Raw genomic sequence first — 19,819 nt, 5'->3', positions numbered from 1 at the left:
ATGATGGTTGTAGGCGTTAACTGTTAATGACGTTAAACAGATTGGTATATAGCTTCTTTCAGAATGTATTTAAGGCCTTGGAAGAGTTGGAACAGACCAGGTTACCTGTCTTCCTTATTACCACCTGGTCAGAGGTTATTCATTCTTTGAATAAGTAGGAAATGATGACTTTTTGCCTTTTGACAAGACCTGGTAATTTTCAGAGTTAACATACTACTTAGTGTTCAATATTTAATAACCAAAGAAGACTCTGGGACCTTAGGAAGCATTTGGAGTACTATTCAACTAGAATTGAGTAAGCATCATAGTTTCATCACTGAGAAGAGATGATACATAGTTCTTGGTTTTCTTATACATGTAAAATGAGGGAGTTGGAACTGTCAGAGGCTGTGAGAATTGGCAGAGCAAAAATATATAGGCAGTGTGTCTCTATAATGCTGAGCTCCAAGGATTCCAGCACTGTCTCAAATGTCTAAGCTGCTCTGCTTCTAAGTATGTTGTCATTAGAATGTTCAGCTTGAAACAGCATATTTAAAATATCCTAGAAAAAACTCAGAGCTGGTAAATTTTCCCTTGAGGGGCTTCTTTACTCTTTGAGGTGTGTACTGAAGCATCCTGAGCCATCCGTTTTCTGAAGAACTGCAGAGGAATGCCCATCTTCTCTTTATCATTAATCTCAGCATATTTCTGAAAAGAGCTACATCTCCAAGACTTCCATGTAAGTGGGTCTTCAAAAAAGAAGCCTACCAAGGAGATCTGGGTTTCCTCAGTGTTGCTATGGCAGCTAGAGAAATCTGAGCAAATGGGCCATCACTGGTCACTTGATTCTCTAATGGGAGTCTCACGCAGTAGAAATGTGTAAGGTAGGAAGAGGTGAAGAGTCAGGGGGTGGAGGTGGAGGGAGCATCTCTGTGGCGACTAGAATCTTTTAGAAGCTGTATACACCTGGGATATATAAAAGTGCACTAAGTATTGAGACTGAATGACTCTCATCAGGAAATATGTGAAAAGATTTACAAATGGCATTTGACTCGGTTCTTCCTCCTTGTAAAGAAAACAGATGAGCCTGTTTTTGCATCTGTGACCAGAGCCCTCCGTTTTCCCCTTAGAGACTGGTACAGTAGGAAGAGCACTGGACTGGGAGCTTTATCTGAATCATCTTGGACAAGTTGTTATATCACTTTTTTGAGCCTCAGTTTCCTTGTTCATCCCAAACATTTGTTAAGTATCTGGTAGGTGCTGAATACTATGCTTGGGTCTGAAGTTACAGAAATGGTTCTTGAAGAGGTTATAACCTAGTGAGAAAGACAGACAGACATTTTTTAAATGATGTGGTAAGTGCTTAGAGAAGATTACATTGTGCCATGGGAAAAGAGAGTGAGGAGTTGGCATCAAGAGAAAGTTTTTCAAAAGAGGTAATACTTTTGATTAAATCTTATAAGAATTAGAGTCCTTCAGGTGGACAAAAAAAGGCAACAATATATTGATTAATTGATACATTAATGATTCAAAGCCTTGATTTTGGAGATTCTGAATTAACATATAGAATCTGCCACTCACTAGCTCTATGTCTTTATATTGGTTGTTTTATGCTTTCTGAATCTGTTTTCCCAAATGGGAAGATCTGCCTACTTCAGGATTATTTTGAAGATTAAACTGAAAACCCTATGTAAGGCTTATTATATGGTACCCAGCTGTAGAGCTTAATTAATGGTAGTGGCTTTTATTATTCTAGGAAAAGGAAACTGTTTGCAAGAATGGATGTGTATGAGTATGCCGTGTTCTGAACTGCAAGTTGTTCAGCATGGCTTGAAAGGAGGTTATACATGGATAGAGGATGGAAGTGATCTGGAGAGCTAGGCAGGGACCACATCTTGGAAGAACTTCATCTGAACGATGAGGGGCCTACCATCAAGATTTTCCTCAAAGAGGTGACAGGTAGCGTGCCATTTGACTTCAGAGAATGAACAATCTGAGATTTCATCTGGGCTTTCAGAGTTATTCTTCACATCCAAGGCTCATGTGGGCTAGATGACTTCTCAGCAGAAGGTAGAGATGTTGCACAATACTCCCTCTCATTATCTTTTATCCGCAGGATATGATGGATGATATCTGCCAGGAGCAATTTCTAGAGCTTTCCTACTTGAATGGAGTACCAGAGCCCTCCCGTGGACGTGGGGTGCCAGTGCGAGGCCGGGGAGCTGCACCACCTCCTCCACCTGTTCCCAGGTAAAAATAATAGAGACAGGTAGAAATGGGATGTAAATCTGACTGCTAGTACCATTTCTATCTTCCTGCTGCCCTTATCTCCAGCTTAGAAGGGGTCTCCGGATGTGTATGTTGCATCGAGAGTAGAGTTCTAGGGTGTTCCCTGGTGATCTAGTGGTTAGGATTTGGCACGTTCACTGCTGTGACCCAGGTTCAATCCCTAATCAGGGAAACTGAGATCCTGCAAGTCATGCGGCACAGCAAAAAAAAAAAAGTGGAATTTTAGATCTTGGTTACTTTGGCTGTAAGCAGGTGCAGCAGTCCTGCCAAAACTGGTGTTTGTTTTTAACTTTTGAACAGTTTTCAGCATTTTTAAATGGTGTCTGACTTTAGAATTTTACCTTTGCTGACTGACCTTTATGGACTATTCAGACTCTTAAGACAGACTGTCCACTAATAATATATTAGCAGGTCCACCATGGGCCTGGGGAACCCTCCAGAATGGGTCCTTTACCTACCTACACGTCCCTCTGTGGTTTTGTTTTGTTTTGTTTTGGCTGTGCTGCACAGCTTGTGGGATCTTAACTCTAGGACCAGGAATTGAACCCTGGCCACAGGAGTGACAGCACTGAGCCTTAACCACTGGACCCCCAGGGAAGTCCCCATTCCTCTGTTTTGATAATAGTCAACTTAAGGCATCATAAAATCTCCTACCTGGCTCCAGAATTTTAAGACAAGTCTGAACATGAAAGTAGCCTATTTATTAAAAATATCCATTTAAAATACACTCTTTTTTACAGGGGCCGTGGCGTTGGGCCACCTCGGGGGGCTTTAGTGCGTGGTACACCAGTGAGAGGAGCCATCACGAGAGGTGCCACTGTGACTCGAGGGGTGCCACCCCCACCTACTGTGAGGGGTGCTCCAGCACCAAGGGCACGGACAGCAGGCATCCAGAGAATACCTTTGCCTCCGCCGCCTGCGCCAGAAACATATGAAGAATATGTAAGACGTTTGGACCATGTGCCATTTCTTAATAGCTAACAGATTGTCAAAGGAAGTTGAGTGACAGGGCCTTGGCCCTTGATGTAGGTGGCAGGAACTGCCTGTAAGGTTTAGAATCTGCCTTCTTCTGTTGCAGTGATTGTTAAACTATGAGAGAAGATTTTTCCATTTTAAGTATAATTTACTATATACATATGTAGATGAAACAGGAAATAAGCTGTGCCTTGATGTGTAGTGTTTTAATAAGGGGACTCCCCCTACTACTACTGATAATGCTGATAAAGTTCAACCTTGAACCTTATTTCCTGCCCAAGCTGAAACGGTTTTTTTAATTTGATTGATCGTTTTCTAAACCTTTCTCTCTTGACTATTCCACAACAGATGTTAATACTTTAGAGGGAAATTCCATGTTCTGTTCATTCATAAGCCCTCCATATTGCCTTAGCTACTTTGTGTGATTTTGACTTTTTCTGTTTCATTTCGTTTGTAGGGATATGATGATACATACGCAGAACAGAGTTATGAAGGCTATGAAGGCTATTACAGCCAGAGCCAAGGGTGAGTCAGGCAGTGGAATTGCTGTTTCATGTCCTTGGGATATAGAGGAGTTGGAAGAACTGGGAGATTTAGGCAGAACAAATCTAAGGAGCAGATGGATCACCTTTTCAGAGTGTTGCCTCTGCTTGTGACATCTGTAAGGCACACACCTGGATCTGCAGATTTGGAAAACTGTGAATCTTAAATTATAATGCTGAATCTGGGATTAGCATATGAAAAATTCCTTAGCTGTGACTACATGGGAACAAAGGGAAAATGCCTTAAAATTGTTTTGATTAGTTATTTTAAAATGTCACAACTACATTAAAGTTGCATAGAAGTTTAAAAGGGTACTAGATTCCCATTACTTAACTCAGATTTTTTCTGCTCTTTTTTTAAAAAACACGTTTTTGTGTATGTGTATATATGTGTCTAAACTGTGATGGGAAAGGCCTCTCATAATTCTGCAGTGGGGACAAGACAGTTCTTTTCATATTTGCTTATTCTCTTCCAGTGAGCCCTGTGAGTGTGTGTGTGTACACTGGTTAACACTGAGCTTTTTGGTTGAGCTTTTTCACTTTAAATTGTGTGCTATTCATTTTTCTTTGCTGTAGTTGTCATAATTTTTAAATGAGTATCTAGTATGTACATGTTTTGGAAATATTTTACGTTTGGAGATGGGGGTAGAATGAACTTTTGTTTGTTTTGCACCCTCAGTAAAATGACTAAAATATGGAAGCATTTGGGAGAAAGGTAAAACTGAAACATGGTTGCTGTATAGCTCTAATACTCTGTCTTTGGCTTTCAGGGACTCAGAATATTATGACTATGGACATGGGGAGGTTCAAGATTCTTATGAAGCATATGGTATGTCTTTATTTCTGTGGTGGGACAAAATGTGCAAGTAAGTGCCCAGGAGAATGCTGGTGATGGGATTATTGGGGGTCAGGCAGTCATACACCTAAGGAGAAACCTCATAAAAAGATCAACATGTTGATAGACGTGACACTAGAAATCCTGCTCTTATTTAGATCGTGTGGTGTGTAGTAGAAAGAAAGACTGTTGAAATGAGTTAGGTGTACTCTTGGATGGCTAAGCAGATGTCCTAAACTAGGGCTAAGGTCCAGGTTGACTGCTTGGAGCAGCAGGCTTTTTGGCTGACACTGACTTTGTTTCTGCTTTAGGCTGGGAGATGGCTAGACCTGGGTTATGTTGCTGAGCCTTTGCTGCAAGATACCTAGGCCACATTGATGGATAATAAGAATGGAATCATATCCAACTTTTCTGACCCACCTCATTTTTAAAAACAATTTTGGATCTCATTGTAAAGAATTTCAGTGTAGGGGATATGCTAGCTGAAAGAGACCCAATGACAAGAGCAGTTTGAGGGCAAGAATGGTGCCTGTTAGATTAGAAACTGGGGACTGGAGCCGGTTCAAGACGGTTCAACTTCCTGACTGTCTTGGAGACATCTCAACTTAGTCCTTAATCCCAAGACAGCTATAGATGCTGGAATGGCAGCAGGACCAAACTGCCTTTCCTGAGGCCTGGTTGAAAACACATTGCTCAAGCGGTATCCTCAAGAGCCAGATACGGCCCTGTGATAATTGGCCCCAGAGGGAGTGCCATGTGGCAGTAGATGCAGAGAGAGCAGCCTTTTAAATATGAGGTGTTTCCAGCATACCTGTGGGAAGTCCAGAGACCTTGGCAAGGGACTCAGCAGTTGACAACTTAAGGTAGTAGTTGACAGTCTCCCTTACACCTAACTGAAAAGAGGAAAGAGCCTCTTAGGGTTCCCACAGGTAGACTCCTCACCTCCTCAGCGTAGTATTTTGCAGCCAGTCAGCTGCTTGTCCAGGGGAACAGTTTTTACCAGCTCTAGCTAAATGGTCCTAGACAGTTGCCATCTGTAACACTGCACTGCTCTGCTCATATGCCACTGTTTAGAAGGGTGGTATGATTGCCCCAGGGTATTTCCCATCATCGGTGAGCAGTACAATGGGACCGCTGTAAGTGTTTGACTAAATTACATTTCTGTTTTGCTAGAAAAAAAGCTGCATTGCAACAGGCAGGCTGCTCCTTGTGCTCCTGGTATGATGCTGCCATGGTTAATCTGTTCTGATTTCTGCCTTTATAAACAGAGTTAGAAAAATATACTGCCTTATTGGTACAGTAAGAAGTCACTTAGAAAGTGATAGACATGTCTATTGTACTAGAGGTATAAACAGGCTTAGATAGCAACTTTACATCCATGTAGGGGTTTTAGACCTAGAATGATGGAAACAGATGTTTGTGAATGCAAAGTGAAGTCAAGTGAAGTCGCTCAGTCGTGTCCGACTTTTTGCCACCCCGTGGACTGTAGCCTACCAGGCTCCTCCGTCCATGGGATTCTCCAGGCAAGAATACTGGAGTGGGTTGCCATTTCCTTCTCCAGGGGATCTTCCCGATCCAGGGATCGAACCCGGGTCTCCCGCATTGCGGGCAGACGCTTTAACCTCTGAGCCACCAGGGAAGCCCTAGAGAAATAGCAAGCCTGGGTAAAGTCTGGGGGTGAGCGGAAAGAATAAACTTATAAACACAACTCCCGTTCATGAGAGATCAACTCTAAAAGTACATGATTGTTTTTGCTATAGGCTTTTCCCTGACACAGAGGAAAACCATTTGAGGATAGCAGTCACGTTGTCTAGCTTCTCTGGACTATTGGCACCAAAATGAGATAATGAATTCTCCTAATGAGTGCTGTTGACACATTTGATTGTACTTCCCACCACCAGAGCAGTGGGCCAGCTCTGCTGGTGGAGGGTTCTTGAAATGTGACCCTTGCTTGCTCTTCCCAGGGAGCCAGAGGATACTTCTTCACAGGCAAATCTGACTTGCTGTTGCATGGAAAGGGAGCTGCCTCTGTTGCTTTCAATCTGAAAGACTTCCAGAAGTTGTCACCTTACTTGAGGCTCTCTCCTGAACGGCTTTGAAAATAGGAAAGAGCATTGCAGCCCCAGTGAGATTGATTTCCTCACTGTCTGAAGCAAGGTGTTGGGTTTATCCAGGTTTGGGGGCTGGAATATAGATCATGCCTGTTGCCTATGGACAGCTTCTTTCTTGGACATCACCGCAAGTCCTTTCTGAACTGTTTGCTTCTGGCCATCCACTCAGAACTGCCCTATACCTGGGAAGTTGCCTGAGCTGCTTGGGAGGGAGGGCGAAGCAGAGTAAAAAAGTAAGAACCACAGAGGAGGTGGCAAGGCATTGGAAGCAAAGCAACATGTTTGGTGATCTTTACCAGGTGACCTACACCTGTCCATTCCAAAATGCCATTGGCACATGGTTTATAAACTGTTCTTGCTTTTCCCCACAGGCCAGGATGACTGGAATGGGACCAGGCCGTCGCTGAAGGCCCCTCCAGCTAGGCCGGTGAAGGGAGCATACAGAGAGCACCCATATGGACGTTATTAAAAACAAACATGAGGGGAAAATATCAGTTATGAGCAAAGTTGTTACTGATTTCTTGTATCTCCCAGGATTCCTGTTGCTTTACCCACAACAGACAAGTAATTGTCTAAGTGTTTTTCTTCGTGGTCCCCTTCTTCTCCCCACCTTACTCCATTCTTAACTCTGCATTCTGGCTTCTGTATGTAGTATTTTAAAATGAGTTAAAATAGATTTAGGAATATCGAATTAATTTTTTAAGTGTGTAGATGCTTTTTTCTTTGTTGTTTAAATATAAACAGAAATGTACCTTTTATAATAAAAAAGAAGTTGAGTAAAAAAAAAAAACACAAACCTGTTAGTTTCAAAAGTGACATTGCTTGCTTAAAGGTTCTGAAGTTAAGGCTTGTTAACTTTCTCTTAGTTTTGATTTGAGGCATCCCGTAAAGTTGTAGTTGCAGAATCCCAAACTAGGCTACATTTCAAAATTCAGGGCTGTTTAAGATTTAAAATCACAAATGTTAACGGCAGTAGGTGCCACCATGTAAAAGTGAGCTCAGATGTCTCTAAAAATGTTTCCTTTATATAAAAAAACACATGGCGGTTGAATCTTAAGGTTAAATTTTAATATGAAAGATCCTAATGAATTAAATAGTTGATGCAATTTTTAACGTTAATTGATTTAAAAACAAAACAAAATTAGGTTCGTAAAACTGAATTTTTCATTACGTGGGTTTTGAAATCTAGCCCCAGACATACAGTGTTGAGAGATACTTAGTGGGAAGTAGTTTCTAAAGAGGTTGATTTGGGGAGAGGGGCTGGCCACTTGAACTGGATTTGATGCAGAGCTTTTTAGTCATGAACAACCTTTCAGTAATAGTTCTAATAATTAACATTTCAGTATTTCAAAAGACACAGTATTTTGTCCATCTGAGATCCTACACTCCATGAAAAACTCACTTGGACACTGGGGCCAAAAGCTGGTGATATCCTTAAGTTGACGGTTGTCAATATTGAACTGTTCCCAAGGAAGTTAGTCAAGTATGTCTCAACACTAGCATGATATAAAAAGGGACACTGCAGCTGAATGAAAAAGGAATCAAAATCCACTTTGTACATAAGTTAAAGTCCTAATTGGATTTGTACCGTCCTCCCATTTTGTTCTTGGAAGATTAAATGCTACATGTGTAAGTCTGCCTAAATAGGTAGCTTAAACTTATGTCAAAATGTCTGCAGCAGTTTGTCAATAAAGTTTAGTCCTTTTTTAATCAAAGTAAATGTGATGAATTGTCATTTTTTTGGGTGGACAATAAAATAGTTTTCTCTTTCAAATAAACTTAAATTAACTCTAAAGTTAATGGGCTTGTTAAAAGTTGGAGACATTCTTAAAAGTGGTTGGGGGGGATTTTATTTTAAGTTTACCAAAAAAAAAAGTTTATGAGTTGTTAAGTTTTACTTTAAAAATAACCAAAGCTTTTTCACCCCCTGGAAGTTGTTAAAAGAAGTTTTATCCAATCCTTATCACAAGCTCTGATTTCTGGAGAGAAGAATCAAACTAAGCTAAAACTTGGATTGGTTTCCATACATAGGCCTCAGTATTTAAAGTTGCAGTCACTCTAGTTTGCACCTTTTGTAGAGCCCCTAGGTGGCCCTAAGTGTGACACCAAATCATCTCTGTGAGCTTGGAAAGGGATAGCACTTGTCGGTAGATGATGACAATTCATCAAACCCTGGGTGCCCTTAAGGGTTTCCCTTCCAATCCCAGAAATGCTGTTAATAAAAGAACTGGGCTGGGGCAGGATCTGGTGTGAAGCCTGGCTCTAGACCAAGAGAGGAAATGATGGAATTGGTTGACCCTGTTTCCGCTCCTCTACATTAATTATTAGGGTTCTCATACCTTCCCTAAGGGAGCAATCTAAACTGCTCGGGGGTGAAAAATCCTCTTGTATGAAGTGCCAAGCTGCCTGCAGCAGTGCATGATGGACATTTTTTTTTTTCTTTTTAAAACACACCAACAAAAAAAATGTATTTGTAGATTGTGATAAAGTGTAAATAACTGAATTTTCAACCATGGTTTGAAGTCAGCTTTCAGGGCATTATGTCTTGTTTTGATGAAAAGAGATCACTCTATACCCCCCTTTTTAAAGGAAAATTATCGCAAGAGAATCAGGATGTGTAAAGCTAACATGCATCGCAAAAAACCAAAGGTAACCTAAATGTCTGATTTTAATAGCACATATTTCTCTTTTACATAAACTGTGACAGCAACTTGCATAAACAATTCTTTAGCTGTTAATTTTAATGTTAAAACTTTGCAAAACTTGTTTAATAAAAATAGCTGTAAAAAGAAAAACCATATGCTGCCGCATAAATTAGCCATAACTCTTAATAATCCTGCCCATCACAAGTGAACTGTAATGTAACCTGGGCACAAAGTCTGACATCTTAAATGACACATTGTAAAATTTCAATGACTGTAGTTTAGATCTGCTGCTCCCCAAAGTAAAGCTTTCTGCTCAGCTATTTTAAAATGTACAAGGATTATCCCCTATTAGGTCCCCGTATTGATATTCACAATGAAATGTTACTTAAAATTTCTTTAAAGTTGCATGTTTCTTTCCTGTAATGTGTAAACTGCATGCAGGATCTCTATCTTTTATTTTGTATGTCTTTAAAACTTCCTCTTCAAAATACTGATCTCTTACTTCTCCATTTTCAGGTGGTTGAAAAGTTCTGAGGCATTTCCTGGAATAGAATGGGTAGTGAAGACCCTTGTCAGGTATGTTAAGGTGGCTTTCTATTAAGGATATTGGACTTTTATCCTAACTATAAAATGGTTGTGCCAGGTGGTTTATGCATATTATAGTATATTTCAGTACTTAATATATATACAGTGATAGAAAACATATTACTTCCCAAAGCCACTTATTTCATTTAAGATAGCTCCACGTATTAGAAGTTTTCTTTCATTTTGAATGAGTTGCTCTAGTGACTTAAACTGATTCTACTTTAGACCACTGAAGGAATATCCTGTCATGTATTTGAAGATCATTTATGTTTCTTTCCCAGCTTTAAAAGTTACTTGTTAGACTTGCTAGATCTGATTTTCAAGAAAAGCTAGAAATTTGGATTTTATATACTGCCAGTTGTTTACTGTCTGCTTAGATTTGTGTCAGTCCTTGTAAAACATCTGTGCCACCCAAGTGCTGCCCATCACTTGCCAGTTTGCAGCTTCTGCAAATAGGTTCAGTTCAGTTCAGTTCAGTCGCTCAGTCGCGTCCGACTCTTGCGACCCCATGAATCGCAGCACGCCAGGCCTCCCTGTCCGTCACCAACTCCCGGAGTTCACTCAGACTCAGGTCCATCGAGTCAGTGATGCCATCCAGCCATCTCATCCTCTGTCATCCCCTTCTCCTGCCCCCAGTCCCTCCCAGCATCAGAGTCTTTTCCAGTGAGTCATCTCTACACATGAGGTGGCCAAAGTACTGGAGTTTCAGCTTTAGCATCATTCCTTCCAAAGAACACCCAGGGTTGATCTCCTTCAGAATGGACTGGTTGGATCTCCTTGCAGTCCAAGGGACTCTCAAGAGTCTTCTCCAACACCACAGTTCAAAGGCATCAATTTTTCAGCACTCAGCCTTCTTCAGAGTCCAACTCTCACATCCATACATGACTACTGGAAAAACCATAACCTTGACTAGACGGACCTTAGTCGGCAAAGTAATGTCTCTGCTTTTGAATATGCTATCTAGGTTGGTCATAACTTTTCTTCCAAGGAGTAAGAGTCTTTTAATTTCATGGCTGCAGTCACCATCTGCAGTGATTTTGAAGCCCAAAAAATAAAGTCTGACACTATTTCCCCATCTATTTCCCATGAAGTGATGGGACTGGATGCCATGATCCTCATTTTCTGAATGTTGAGCCTTAAGCCAACTTTTTCACTCTGCTCTTTCACTTTCATCAAGAGGCTTTTTAGCTCTTCTTCACTTTCTGCCTTAAGGGTGGTGTCATCTGCATATCTGAGGTTCTTAATATTTCTCCTGGCAATCTTGATTCCAGCTTGTGTTTCTTCCAGTCCAGCATTTCTCATGATGTACTCTGCATAGAAGTTAAATAAGCAGGGTGACAATATATAGCCTTGACATACTCCTTTTCCTATTTGGAACCAGTCTGTTGTTCATGTCCAGTTCTAACTGTTGCTTCCTGACCTGCATACAGATTTCTCAAGAGGCAGGTCAGGTGGTCTGGTATTCCCATCTCTCTCAGAATTTTCCACAGTTTATTGTGATCCACACAGTCAAAGACTTTGGCATAGTCAGTAAAGCAGAAATAGATGTTTTTCTGGAACTCTCTTGCTTTCTCCATGATCCAGCGGTTAGCTCCTATTAATACGAACTAAAAGACATGTTAGGATTATTGAGATATAATTCATATACCATACTATTCACTTGCTCAGTGTACAGTTCAGTGGTTTTCAGTATATACAAAGTTGTACGGTCATCGCCACAATCAATTTTAGAAAGTCTTTATCACCTCAAAAAGAAATACCGTGTCCATTAAACCATTTCCCACAGTCCTCTTATCTTTTCTAGGTCTAAGCAACCATTAATTACTTTCTGTCTCAACTTGTTTATTCTAGACACTTCATAAAGTGGAATTATACAATATATAATCCTTTATGACTGGCTTCTTCCACTTGAGAATGTTTTCAAGCCATATCCATGTTGTAGCATGTTGTCAATACTTCCCCTTTTTTGTCAAACACTGTTTTATTATTTGCATGTACTACATTTTATTTACTGCTTTAGCCAATATGAATAATGCTATGAACATTCATGTACAGAGTTTGTGTGGACATATGTTTTTTGTGGGGTTTTTTGACATGTTTTTAACTTTGGGGTTATATATCTTAGGAGAGGAATCACTAGGTCATGTGGTAACTCTGTTTAATTTCAAAGAACTGCCAAACTTTTTTACACAGAAACTAAACCATTCCTACCAGCAATGAGGTTTCTAATTTCTTCACATCCTTACCAACACTTACTATTTTTCTTTTTGTTTATTATAGCTATCCTATACGATGTGAATTGGTATCTCATTGTGGTTTTGATTTGCATTACTCTAATGACCAGTGTTGAGCATCTTTTCATGTACTTATCCACCATTTGTCTTATCGTCTTTAGAGGAATGTTTATTTAAATCTTTTGTCAATTTTTAAATTGGGCTATTTGTCTTTTTATTATTGAATTATAATTTCTTCATATATTTTGATGCTGGACCCTTATCAGATATGTGATTTGCAAGTATTCTCTCCCATTCTATGAATTGTCTTTTTATTTTCTTTGAAACATGAAACAGTTTTTCATTTGATGAAGTTCAGTTTGTCTGTTGTTTTCTTTTGCTGCTTATGCTTTTTGGTGCCATAGGTAAGAAGCCATTGTCTCTTTGAAAGACCTAAAGATTTATATCTTTTTCCTTCCAAGAGTGTTATAGTTTTAATTCTGACATTTAGATCTTTGATCTATTTTGCTTTAATTTTTGTATATGAGGGGGAATTTCACATTCTTTTGCATGTGGATATCCAGTTGTCTCAGCACCATTTATTGAAAAGACTTTTCTTTCCCCTTTAAAGACCGTGGCATTCTTACTGAAAATTAGTTGACCATAGAGGTATAAATCTATCCCCTTTGAAGTTGGTATTACTTAAACTGATTAATAAAATTTGAGGCATACAGCAGCTACTCAATAGCTGATTAGACTATTTTGGCATCATTAAGAGCTCATCACTGGTGGGTCTGGCATTTGATCCCAGGTATGGATGACTCCAAGTCATGCCTGTAACACTGCAGGCTGCTAACGTGGAAACGAGGCTGTTCTAGCTACCATGCCTGGCTGTATGTACTTCTCCAGAGGCTCAGAGGCTGAGCCCGTACATGCCCTTCCCCCACCATCAGCCTCCTTTGCTTCTCTCCCCATCTCCTTCCAGGGTACTCATCAGTGACACTGCCGCTAAAGAAACTCTCTCCCCCTTCCTTATCTAGGGATATGGCAGCATTCAAATAGCCTTAGGGTTTGTCCACTCTTACTCTCTCTCTCACCACTTGCCACCTCCTGTCTCAGACTAAAAATGTAGGTGGAGATGGGTTAGCAGCCACTAGGGCTTTCTGGCCACCAAGAGTGAAACAGACTCGGACCGTGTTTTATTTCAGGAACAGCAACCTGAGAGTTAGGGCCTGTAAGGCTTCTTGCCTGCATGTGCAGAATGCTCCTGAACCAATTGAACTAGGAGGATAAGGGTGGTGCTGGTGGGTATTTTGCTCATTTGTTTGAACCTTAAGTAATCCCTCCTGATCTCAAACCCTGAAGCTGTATGTCACCCAAAGATCATTTGAGTTAGAATACATCAAGCAGCACGCGGACTCCCTCTTGATAGGTCGTCGTGCTTTGCATGAGTCTGTACAGGCTACTGTTTGCCAGCAGAGTTACTATTAACTTTAATATACATTTTAACTTTATCTCATTTTATTACTTGTTTATTTCCATTATTGATCTTGACCCCATTTTTAAAAATCACTTATTTATTTATGGCTAAGCTGGGTCTTTTGTTGCTACACATGGGCTTTCTCTAGTTGCAGCAAACGGGGGCTGCTCTCTAGTTGCAATGCATGGGCTTCTCCTTGCAATGACTTCTCTTGTTGTGGAGCACAGGCTTTAGACACACAGGCTTTAGTGGTTGTGTGTGGGCTCAGTAGTTGTAGCTCACGGGCTCTGGAGCACAGGCTCAATAGTTGTTGGCGTACAGGCTTAGTTGCCCTGTGGCATGTGGGATCTTCCCTGACCACGGATTGAGCCCATGTCCCCTGCATTGGCAGGCGGATTCTTATCTGCTGCATCACCACGGATAGCCCCATTGACTCCCCCCTTTTTTTTTAGAGAAAGTGACATAGAAAAAATAGGCAGCTTTGCCAAGCTAAGAGAGAGAAAAAGTTAATTTGACTATCTACTGTATGTCTGTTTTTGTAAATGAGGCAGCTGTTACTAGGGGAGGTGAAGTAATTTACCGTAGTTGCGTAACAAGTCATGGAGGAGGTGCCCATTAGCATTTTGTACACCAAAACCCATTCTCTATGCCAAAAGCATGCTGCTGCTTTAAGATAAACACCATATTTCATTGACACTGAGGGCATGTGTTATGAGATGCATCATGAAATAGTGCACAGAAAGAAAAAATACTGTCAGTTAACCTGACAAAGTGGTTTGTTTTCATGAGTGTTAAAATGAGTCCTGATTTCAGAAATGATAAAATCAGAGAAAAAAGGTCATTATTGCATTTTTGTCAATTCTAACATTCTTTACTGTATGCCATTCACTGTCTTCTCCACCTGAAGTAGCTATTTTATCCCATTTTTACACAGTTTAACACACATTTTTCCATAATGGCAACTAGCTTTGGAACCTTTGGGTGGGTTATCCTCTCCCAGGCTCAGTTTTTGTTTAATTTTTATTATTTATTTATTTGGCTGTGCTGGGTCTTAGTTGCAGCATGTGGGATCTTCGATCTGTGTTGCGGTATACAGATCTTTAGTTGGCAGCATGCAAGATCTAGTTCCCTGACTAGGGATCGAACCCAGGCTATCTGCATTGGGAGCACAGAGACATAGTCAGTGGACCACCAGGGACGTCCCAAGTCTCGGGTTCATCATCTGTAAAATGGGAAGGTAATATTTATTTTACAGTTATATATTTAAAATTTAATACTTACTTTACATTGTTGTGAAGGTTGGGTGAGTTACTGTATAAAACATTCAACAGGACATGTGCTAAGCACCTATATAAACAGGCTGGGAGAGTAGGTTAGTGCTGATTTTGAAAAGCTAAATTTTAGTCAAGGAATTTGGACATTCTCCTAAAGTTTAAGGAGGTATTTTAAGGCCTTAACCAGGAAAGTGACTTGAGCACACTTGTGTTTGCCCTTGCGCTGGTGAGCTGGGGAAGTAAAGGAAGCAGATGGTAAATACCTTCCATATATGCATCACTCCTTTGTGGGAGAGCAAAGGAGGTATTCTCCCCTCCTCGTGCCTGTCTTCTGCTCCCTCTTACCTAAAAGCCTTTTTCAGAAAGAATAGCCATCTCTCCTCTCAGATGTTTGGGCTATTTGAGGGAGGGGTGTTAGGCCTTCACCATACGTTGAGGGCATCATGCTATATACTGTCATTTTCACCCACCCTGTGAATTAGAGACCAAAACTCTCTGAGTCTCCACTGATGAAAACCACACTCTTAAGGAATTACTAAGCAAGGCTTTGCTTAACCACTTTCAAGTCTTGAATGAATGAAGTCTCTGCCACCATTTCTGAGCTAACTGTCCAGGGAGTATCATATTGCAGCATCTAGGGCAATTCTTACAACCTTGTGAAGTGAGAGTTATCCTGGGAAACTGACATGCATTTGTTAGGGTGACCACGGGGTCCATGAGCTAGAGTCCAGACCCAGGTCTCTCTGCTCCTGGTCTTTCCTCTGCATCTACAGTGGCCACCAAAAGATTCGCTTACACTGGAAGTGGTTCCCAGCTTTGATACATGGGTTGGGTGGTACCCCTAGCTTGATTTCCAGATTCCTAAAGTTAAAAATTTAGATCCTTCTTTGCCCTCCCTTCTTCTCTCTGGACCCTCATGTACCTCTTGCTCTTTGAATTGTTATTGCATGTTTGAAGCTAGCAGGCGTCTGATGAATATTTAATAGCCTTGAGCAGACAGGCTGCATAGAGCTGTGTGAGGCTACCGCTGTTGGAAGGAAGCACAGTGCACTGCCTGACTAGCATTCTTTTGTTCCCAATCTTTACCCTTGTAGGCCCCTTGGGAGCAAAGACCTGTGGTGGGCACTGCACCCTAGTCCTGTTGTGGCCTGATGGCTCCCAGTGAGGCTGCATTCAAGCAGTAGACCAAACTCACTTGTTTGGTAATGAGGAGCAGATATATTCACTGACCTCTAAAATCAATTTTCTACCCCTCCGGCTGTATGTCTTCTACTCGGTAGCCTGCTATGGGTCTGGGGCTGAGGATGTGTTCTTTTCCAGTGTTCTGCCAACTGTAGCTCTCTTTTTAAAAGGAAGGAACTTTGTATCTGGAAGGGATTTGAATTTCATGACCATGCTGCTGGAGGTTAGCTCCTTGACATTCCTTGACTACAAATCCAGCAGCTTCTCTGCAATGAGTCTACTTCTCACCCCCAGCCTAAGCTGTGCTGGTTGTCTTTGGCTATATCTCAGGAAGGAATGAGCAGGTTGGAATTTTTATACAGACACACAAGCTATCACAGTGCTTTTTCCTCACCTAGACCAGGGGAGCTTTTTGCTTCAAAGAGGCTTTCTCATTTCCCAGTCAAATTGGAAGGGGTTGTGTGGACTCCTGAAGAAAGACAGCCCATTTGAGGTGTTTCCAGGCAGAGTCCAGCTAGGTTCTCAGCCCAGATTAATCACCAAAGTAGAATACATTGCTGGAAATTTGGGTACTGTTCATGCTCCTAATACTGCATTAAGATGCCTGAATTAGCTCTGGGGCCTGCATTAGACCACCGCAGGGTAGCAAGTCTCCTCAGCAGGTACGTAAAGCATTTGAGCCAGAAGATGGAGATACAGAGCTAATTCTTCTCTGCTCTCTTTGGACTCCATCAGCCTTCATGCTTCCTACTTACGGCCTCGCTTTAGGTGCAAAATGAATGCTCCCAATCTCTCAGGGTCTCTGGGGTTGGAATGTAGGAAGCAAACTCTGCATCTGCCTTTGAAAAAGAGAAATACCTGGTGTTTGGATAACGATTCTTCATAAGCTTCTCTCAGAGATCAGTATAAATGACTCCTCTCATTCTTTTATTTTTTTAATACATTCACTATTATAAACTGGGACACCTACTATGTGCTAGACACTGGAGAGTCAATGGTAAGTAACATAAAACTAGTCCCTGACCTCATGAAGCTTGTAGTATATCTGGGGACACAGACACTAAACGTATTAATCTCTTAAATAGCATAAATCACCTACATTGTGATAAGTGCTATGAAAGAAAAGAATGGGTACTGTGAGGACATAAACGGGGGCTAACCTAGCTCTGAGAGTTTCCTTGAGGAAATAATGTTTAAGCTGACATCTAGAGTGAGAGTTAACTAGACAGAGTTTGGGAGATGGTCTAGGGAAAGGACATGAAACACGTTCTAGGCAGAGAGTAGGGCTAAGGCAGCTTCAGGGTGAGGTAGGAATCTGGGCCTTATGCTGTGCTCATCACTGGAAACTGTTGAATTCAGTAGTCAGAGGTAAGAAGTGGCACAGTTAGATTTCTACTTTTTAAACTTCATTTGCTCCTGAGTGGAGAATGGGTTATGGAGATCTACAAGGAAAGAACTGAGGAAGACCTACACTAGGGTGACATCAGCAAAAGTGTCAAAAAATAAATGGATTCAGGAACTTTTAAGAGAGAGAATGAACATAATTTGATGATTGATTAGGTGTGGGAGAAGAGGGCCCCAAGTTACTGGCTTGAACAACTGGGGGATGGTAGTGCCGTTTCTTTTTTTTAAGATGAGCACAGTTACATTCTTTGGCATGAGATTAGGGCCCTGGCCTGTGCCCCAGGCTTAGGATGTCTCTCCTATCCAATTCTCAGTGGATAATGCTGAGAATCGGGGGCTGGGAAGAACCAGAAAAAGTGGACCTTTAAGCCTAGAATTGGGGTACCAATAATAGCTATGAGAAGATGCCTGTTTGCTTCCAAAGGATTTAAAACTTTTTGTTAATCTTTATCTTTTTCACATCTCTGAGAGAGTAGAAATTATTTTCTTCTTTATATGGCTAGAGGTTCCAATGCTTGTGTAGTTAATGGCCCCGAAGGTCTAGTTGCATCTGTCCCAGATCACTCAGCTCAGGCATGGCCAAGGATGGGAAGTGTGAGGCTCCATTTTCATTGCCTGACTGACAACAAAAAGAGAGCTCGTAGACTGTGGACTTCTTTTTCTACCTATCTGTGTACCTAAAACCTTGTCTAGGATGCATCGAACTGGGGTTGTGCTGTAGGGTGAGATTGAAAGGGAGGCAGAGTGGTCAAATGGGAGCCTGGGAATCTCCCCAGTATGGCAGCTTCATGCTTCATAATTTTTTTGCCTGTGTCTTTGCAGCAATCAGAGGACTCCGGAAACCAGGAGAGCTGTCTACTGTGTCAAGGCTGGCCTGAGGGCATTTGCTGAGCACAGAGAAACCCAGGAGAGGAGATGAACAGTCTTTTCCCACCTACCTCTTGATCTGTCTGATTTACCCACAGAAAGCCAGCTAGAGTCCCCTAAGAGTCTCTAGGCCCAGAATGGAGTCCTTAGGGCAACAGGGGATTGTGATGCTAACAATTAAACCTGCTCAGGACCTGAAAGATTGAAGGGGACTGACAGTATCCTCAACATGGCCTCCTAGATGTGAATAAACTGCCAACTCCAATTGTGTCATTCCCAGTTTGCCTGCTTCCCTTTAGTCTCCAGCAGAACTGGCTGGAGCCCACTACCACCGCCTCCTGTTTCCCATCCTGCCACATGTGTTTTGTGGGTGCCAGCCTTGGACACTTGCAGAGGTCTCCCAGAGAGTAGCTGGTCACCGCCTCTGTAACAGGCTGAGAAAAGCCATGTAAGAAGGTTCATGTACTTTAAAAGGCAGGTTCTTTAGCCTCAGAGCCTGTTGTTTTTGTTGGTTAGTTAAGTCCAAAAATCTCTTTAAGGATAGGGTAGGGCTTTTCCCACTTAACATCTGGACTATATCCCTTCCCCAGCAAACACTTGGCACTGAGGAGTTCAATAAAGGTTCAGTCAAGTGATGATGAATCCCACTCTGGTAGCTTTCATCAGCTTTGAGAGAGAGCCAAAGGAGGTGTCCTGTCTTAACTCCCACTCTCCTTCCAGCTATATTGGGCCAGCTATTTATCCTAATGTTTTATCTTAAAGGATGGGAAAGGCAGCCTTTGCTACACTTCTGGTTTCCTGTGCCAGTGCCATAGGCCCATAGACTGATTTTACAGAAGGCATCTTGAGAGGTTAAAGTGGAAACATCCCACGGTCCACCAACAGAAGAAGGTGGTGGTGCTCAATTGTGTCTGACTCTTTGCACCCCTATGGACTGTAGCCCACCAGGCTCCTCTGTCCATGGGATTCTCCAGGCAAGAATACTGGAGTAGGTTGCTATTTCCTACTCCAGGGTATCTTCCCAACCCAGGGATCAAACCCCCGTCTCTTGACTTCTGCATTGACAGGTGGGTTCTTTACCACTAGTGCCTCCTGGGAACCCCATTTAAACAATACTATTTCACTTAATCCTCCAATCCACTATACTCATGAGGAAAGAGGCTCAAAGAGGATAAATAAGTTGCCTAAGGTTAAAAAGAAAACATGCTATCAGTCCCTGCTTTTGACCTTTTGTAACTCTTAGAGCTTTGAAACAGTAAAACATTGTGTTTGAGAGGTTTATTTAGGGTGACAAACCATCCTTGTTAACCCAAGACAAGATTCCTGGGATGTTGAACTTTCAGTCCTAAAACCAGGAAAGTCCCAGGCAAACAGATGAGTTTGTCAGTCTATGTTTGCACCAAGACCTTCAATCCAGGGTTGGCTGCTCAGGCTTCCT

The 19,819-nt window shown here is 41.6% G+C and overlaps 1 protein-coding gene and 1 long non-coding RNA gene across 3 annotated transcripts in view; one reads left to right on the top strand and one right to left on the bottom strand.

The window, feature by feature from the left end:
- KHDRBS1 (KH RNA binding domain containing, signal transduction associated 1) overlaps positions 1-18,646 on the top strand; it is a 35,820-nt gene extending 17,174 nt beyond the window's left edge. The window contains exons 5-11 of one of the 2 annotated variants that reach the window (XR_011254730.1): positions 2,096-2,229; positions 3,009-3,210; positions 3,701-3,768; positions 4,556-4,614; positions 7,103-7,295; positions 9,893-9,952; positions 18,337-18,646. Coding sequence is in view for 1 of the 2 variants with exons in the window: in XM_069578757.1 (XP_069434858.1) it covers positions 2,096-2,229; positions 3,009-3,210; positions 3,701-3,768; positions 4,556-4,614; positions 7,103-7,200 (561 nt within the window). In the remaining variant the exon portion in view is untranslated. Of the gene's footprint in view, positions 1-2,095; positions 2,230-3,008; positions 3,211-3,700; positions 3,769-4,555; positions 4,615-7,102; positions 8,452-9,892; positions 9,953-18,336 lie in introns of those variants that run through there. The other variant, XM_069578757.1, reaches the window with a different exon arrangement.
- LOC138434303 (uncharacterized) overlaps positions 9,382-19,819 on the bottom strand; it is a 17,422-nt gene continuing 6,984 nt past the window's right edge. Inside the window, exon 2 of the long non-coding RNA XR_011254735.1 lies at positions 9,382-11,568. This is a non-coding gene — a long non-coding RNA (uncharacterized lncRNA). The remainder of the gene's footprint in view (positions 11,569-19,819) is intronic.

This window comes from Ovis canadensis, chromosome 2, assembly GCF_042477335.2.
Source record: "Ovis canadensis isolate MfBH-ARS-UI-01 breed Bighorn chromosome 2, ARS-UI_OviCan_v2, whole genome shotgun sequence".
In the NCBI taxonomy this organism is placed as follows: Eukaryota; Metazoa; Chordata; class Mammalia; order Artiodactyla; family Bovidae; genus Ovis; species Ovis canadensis.
This window is presented reverse-complemented; position numbering and strand designations above follow the sequence as displayed.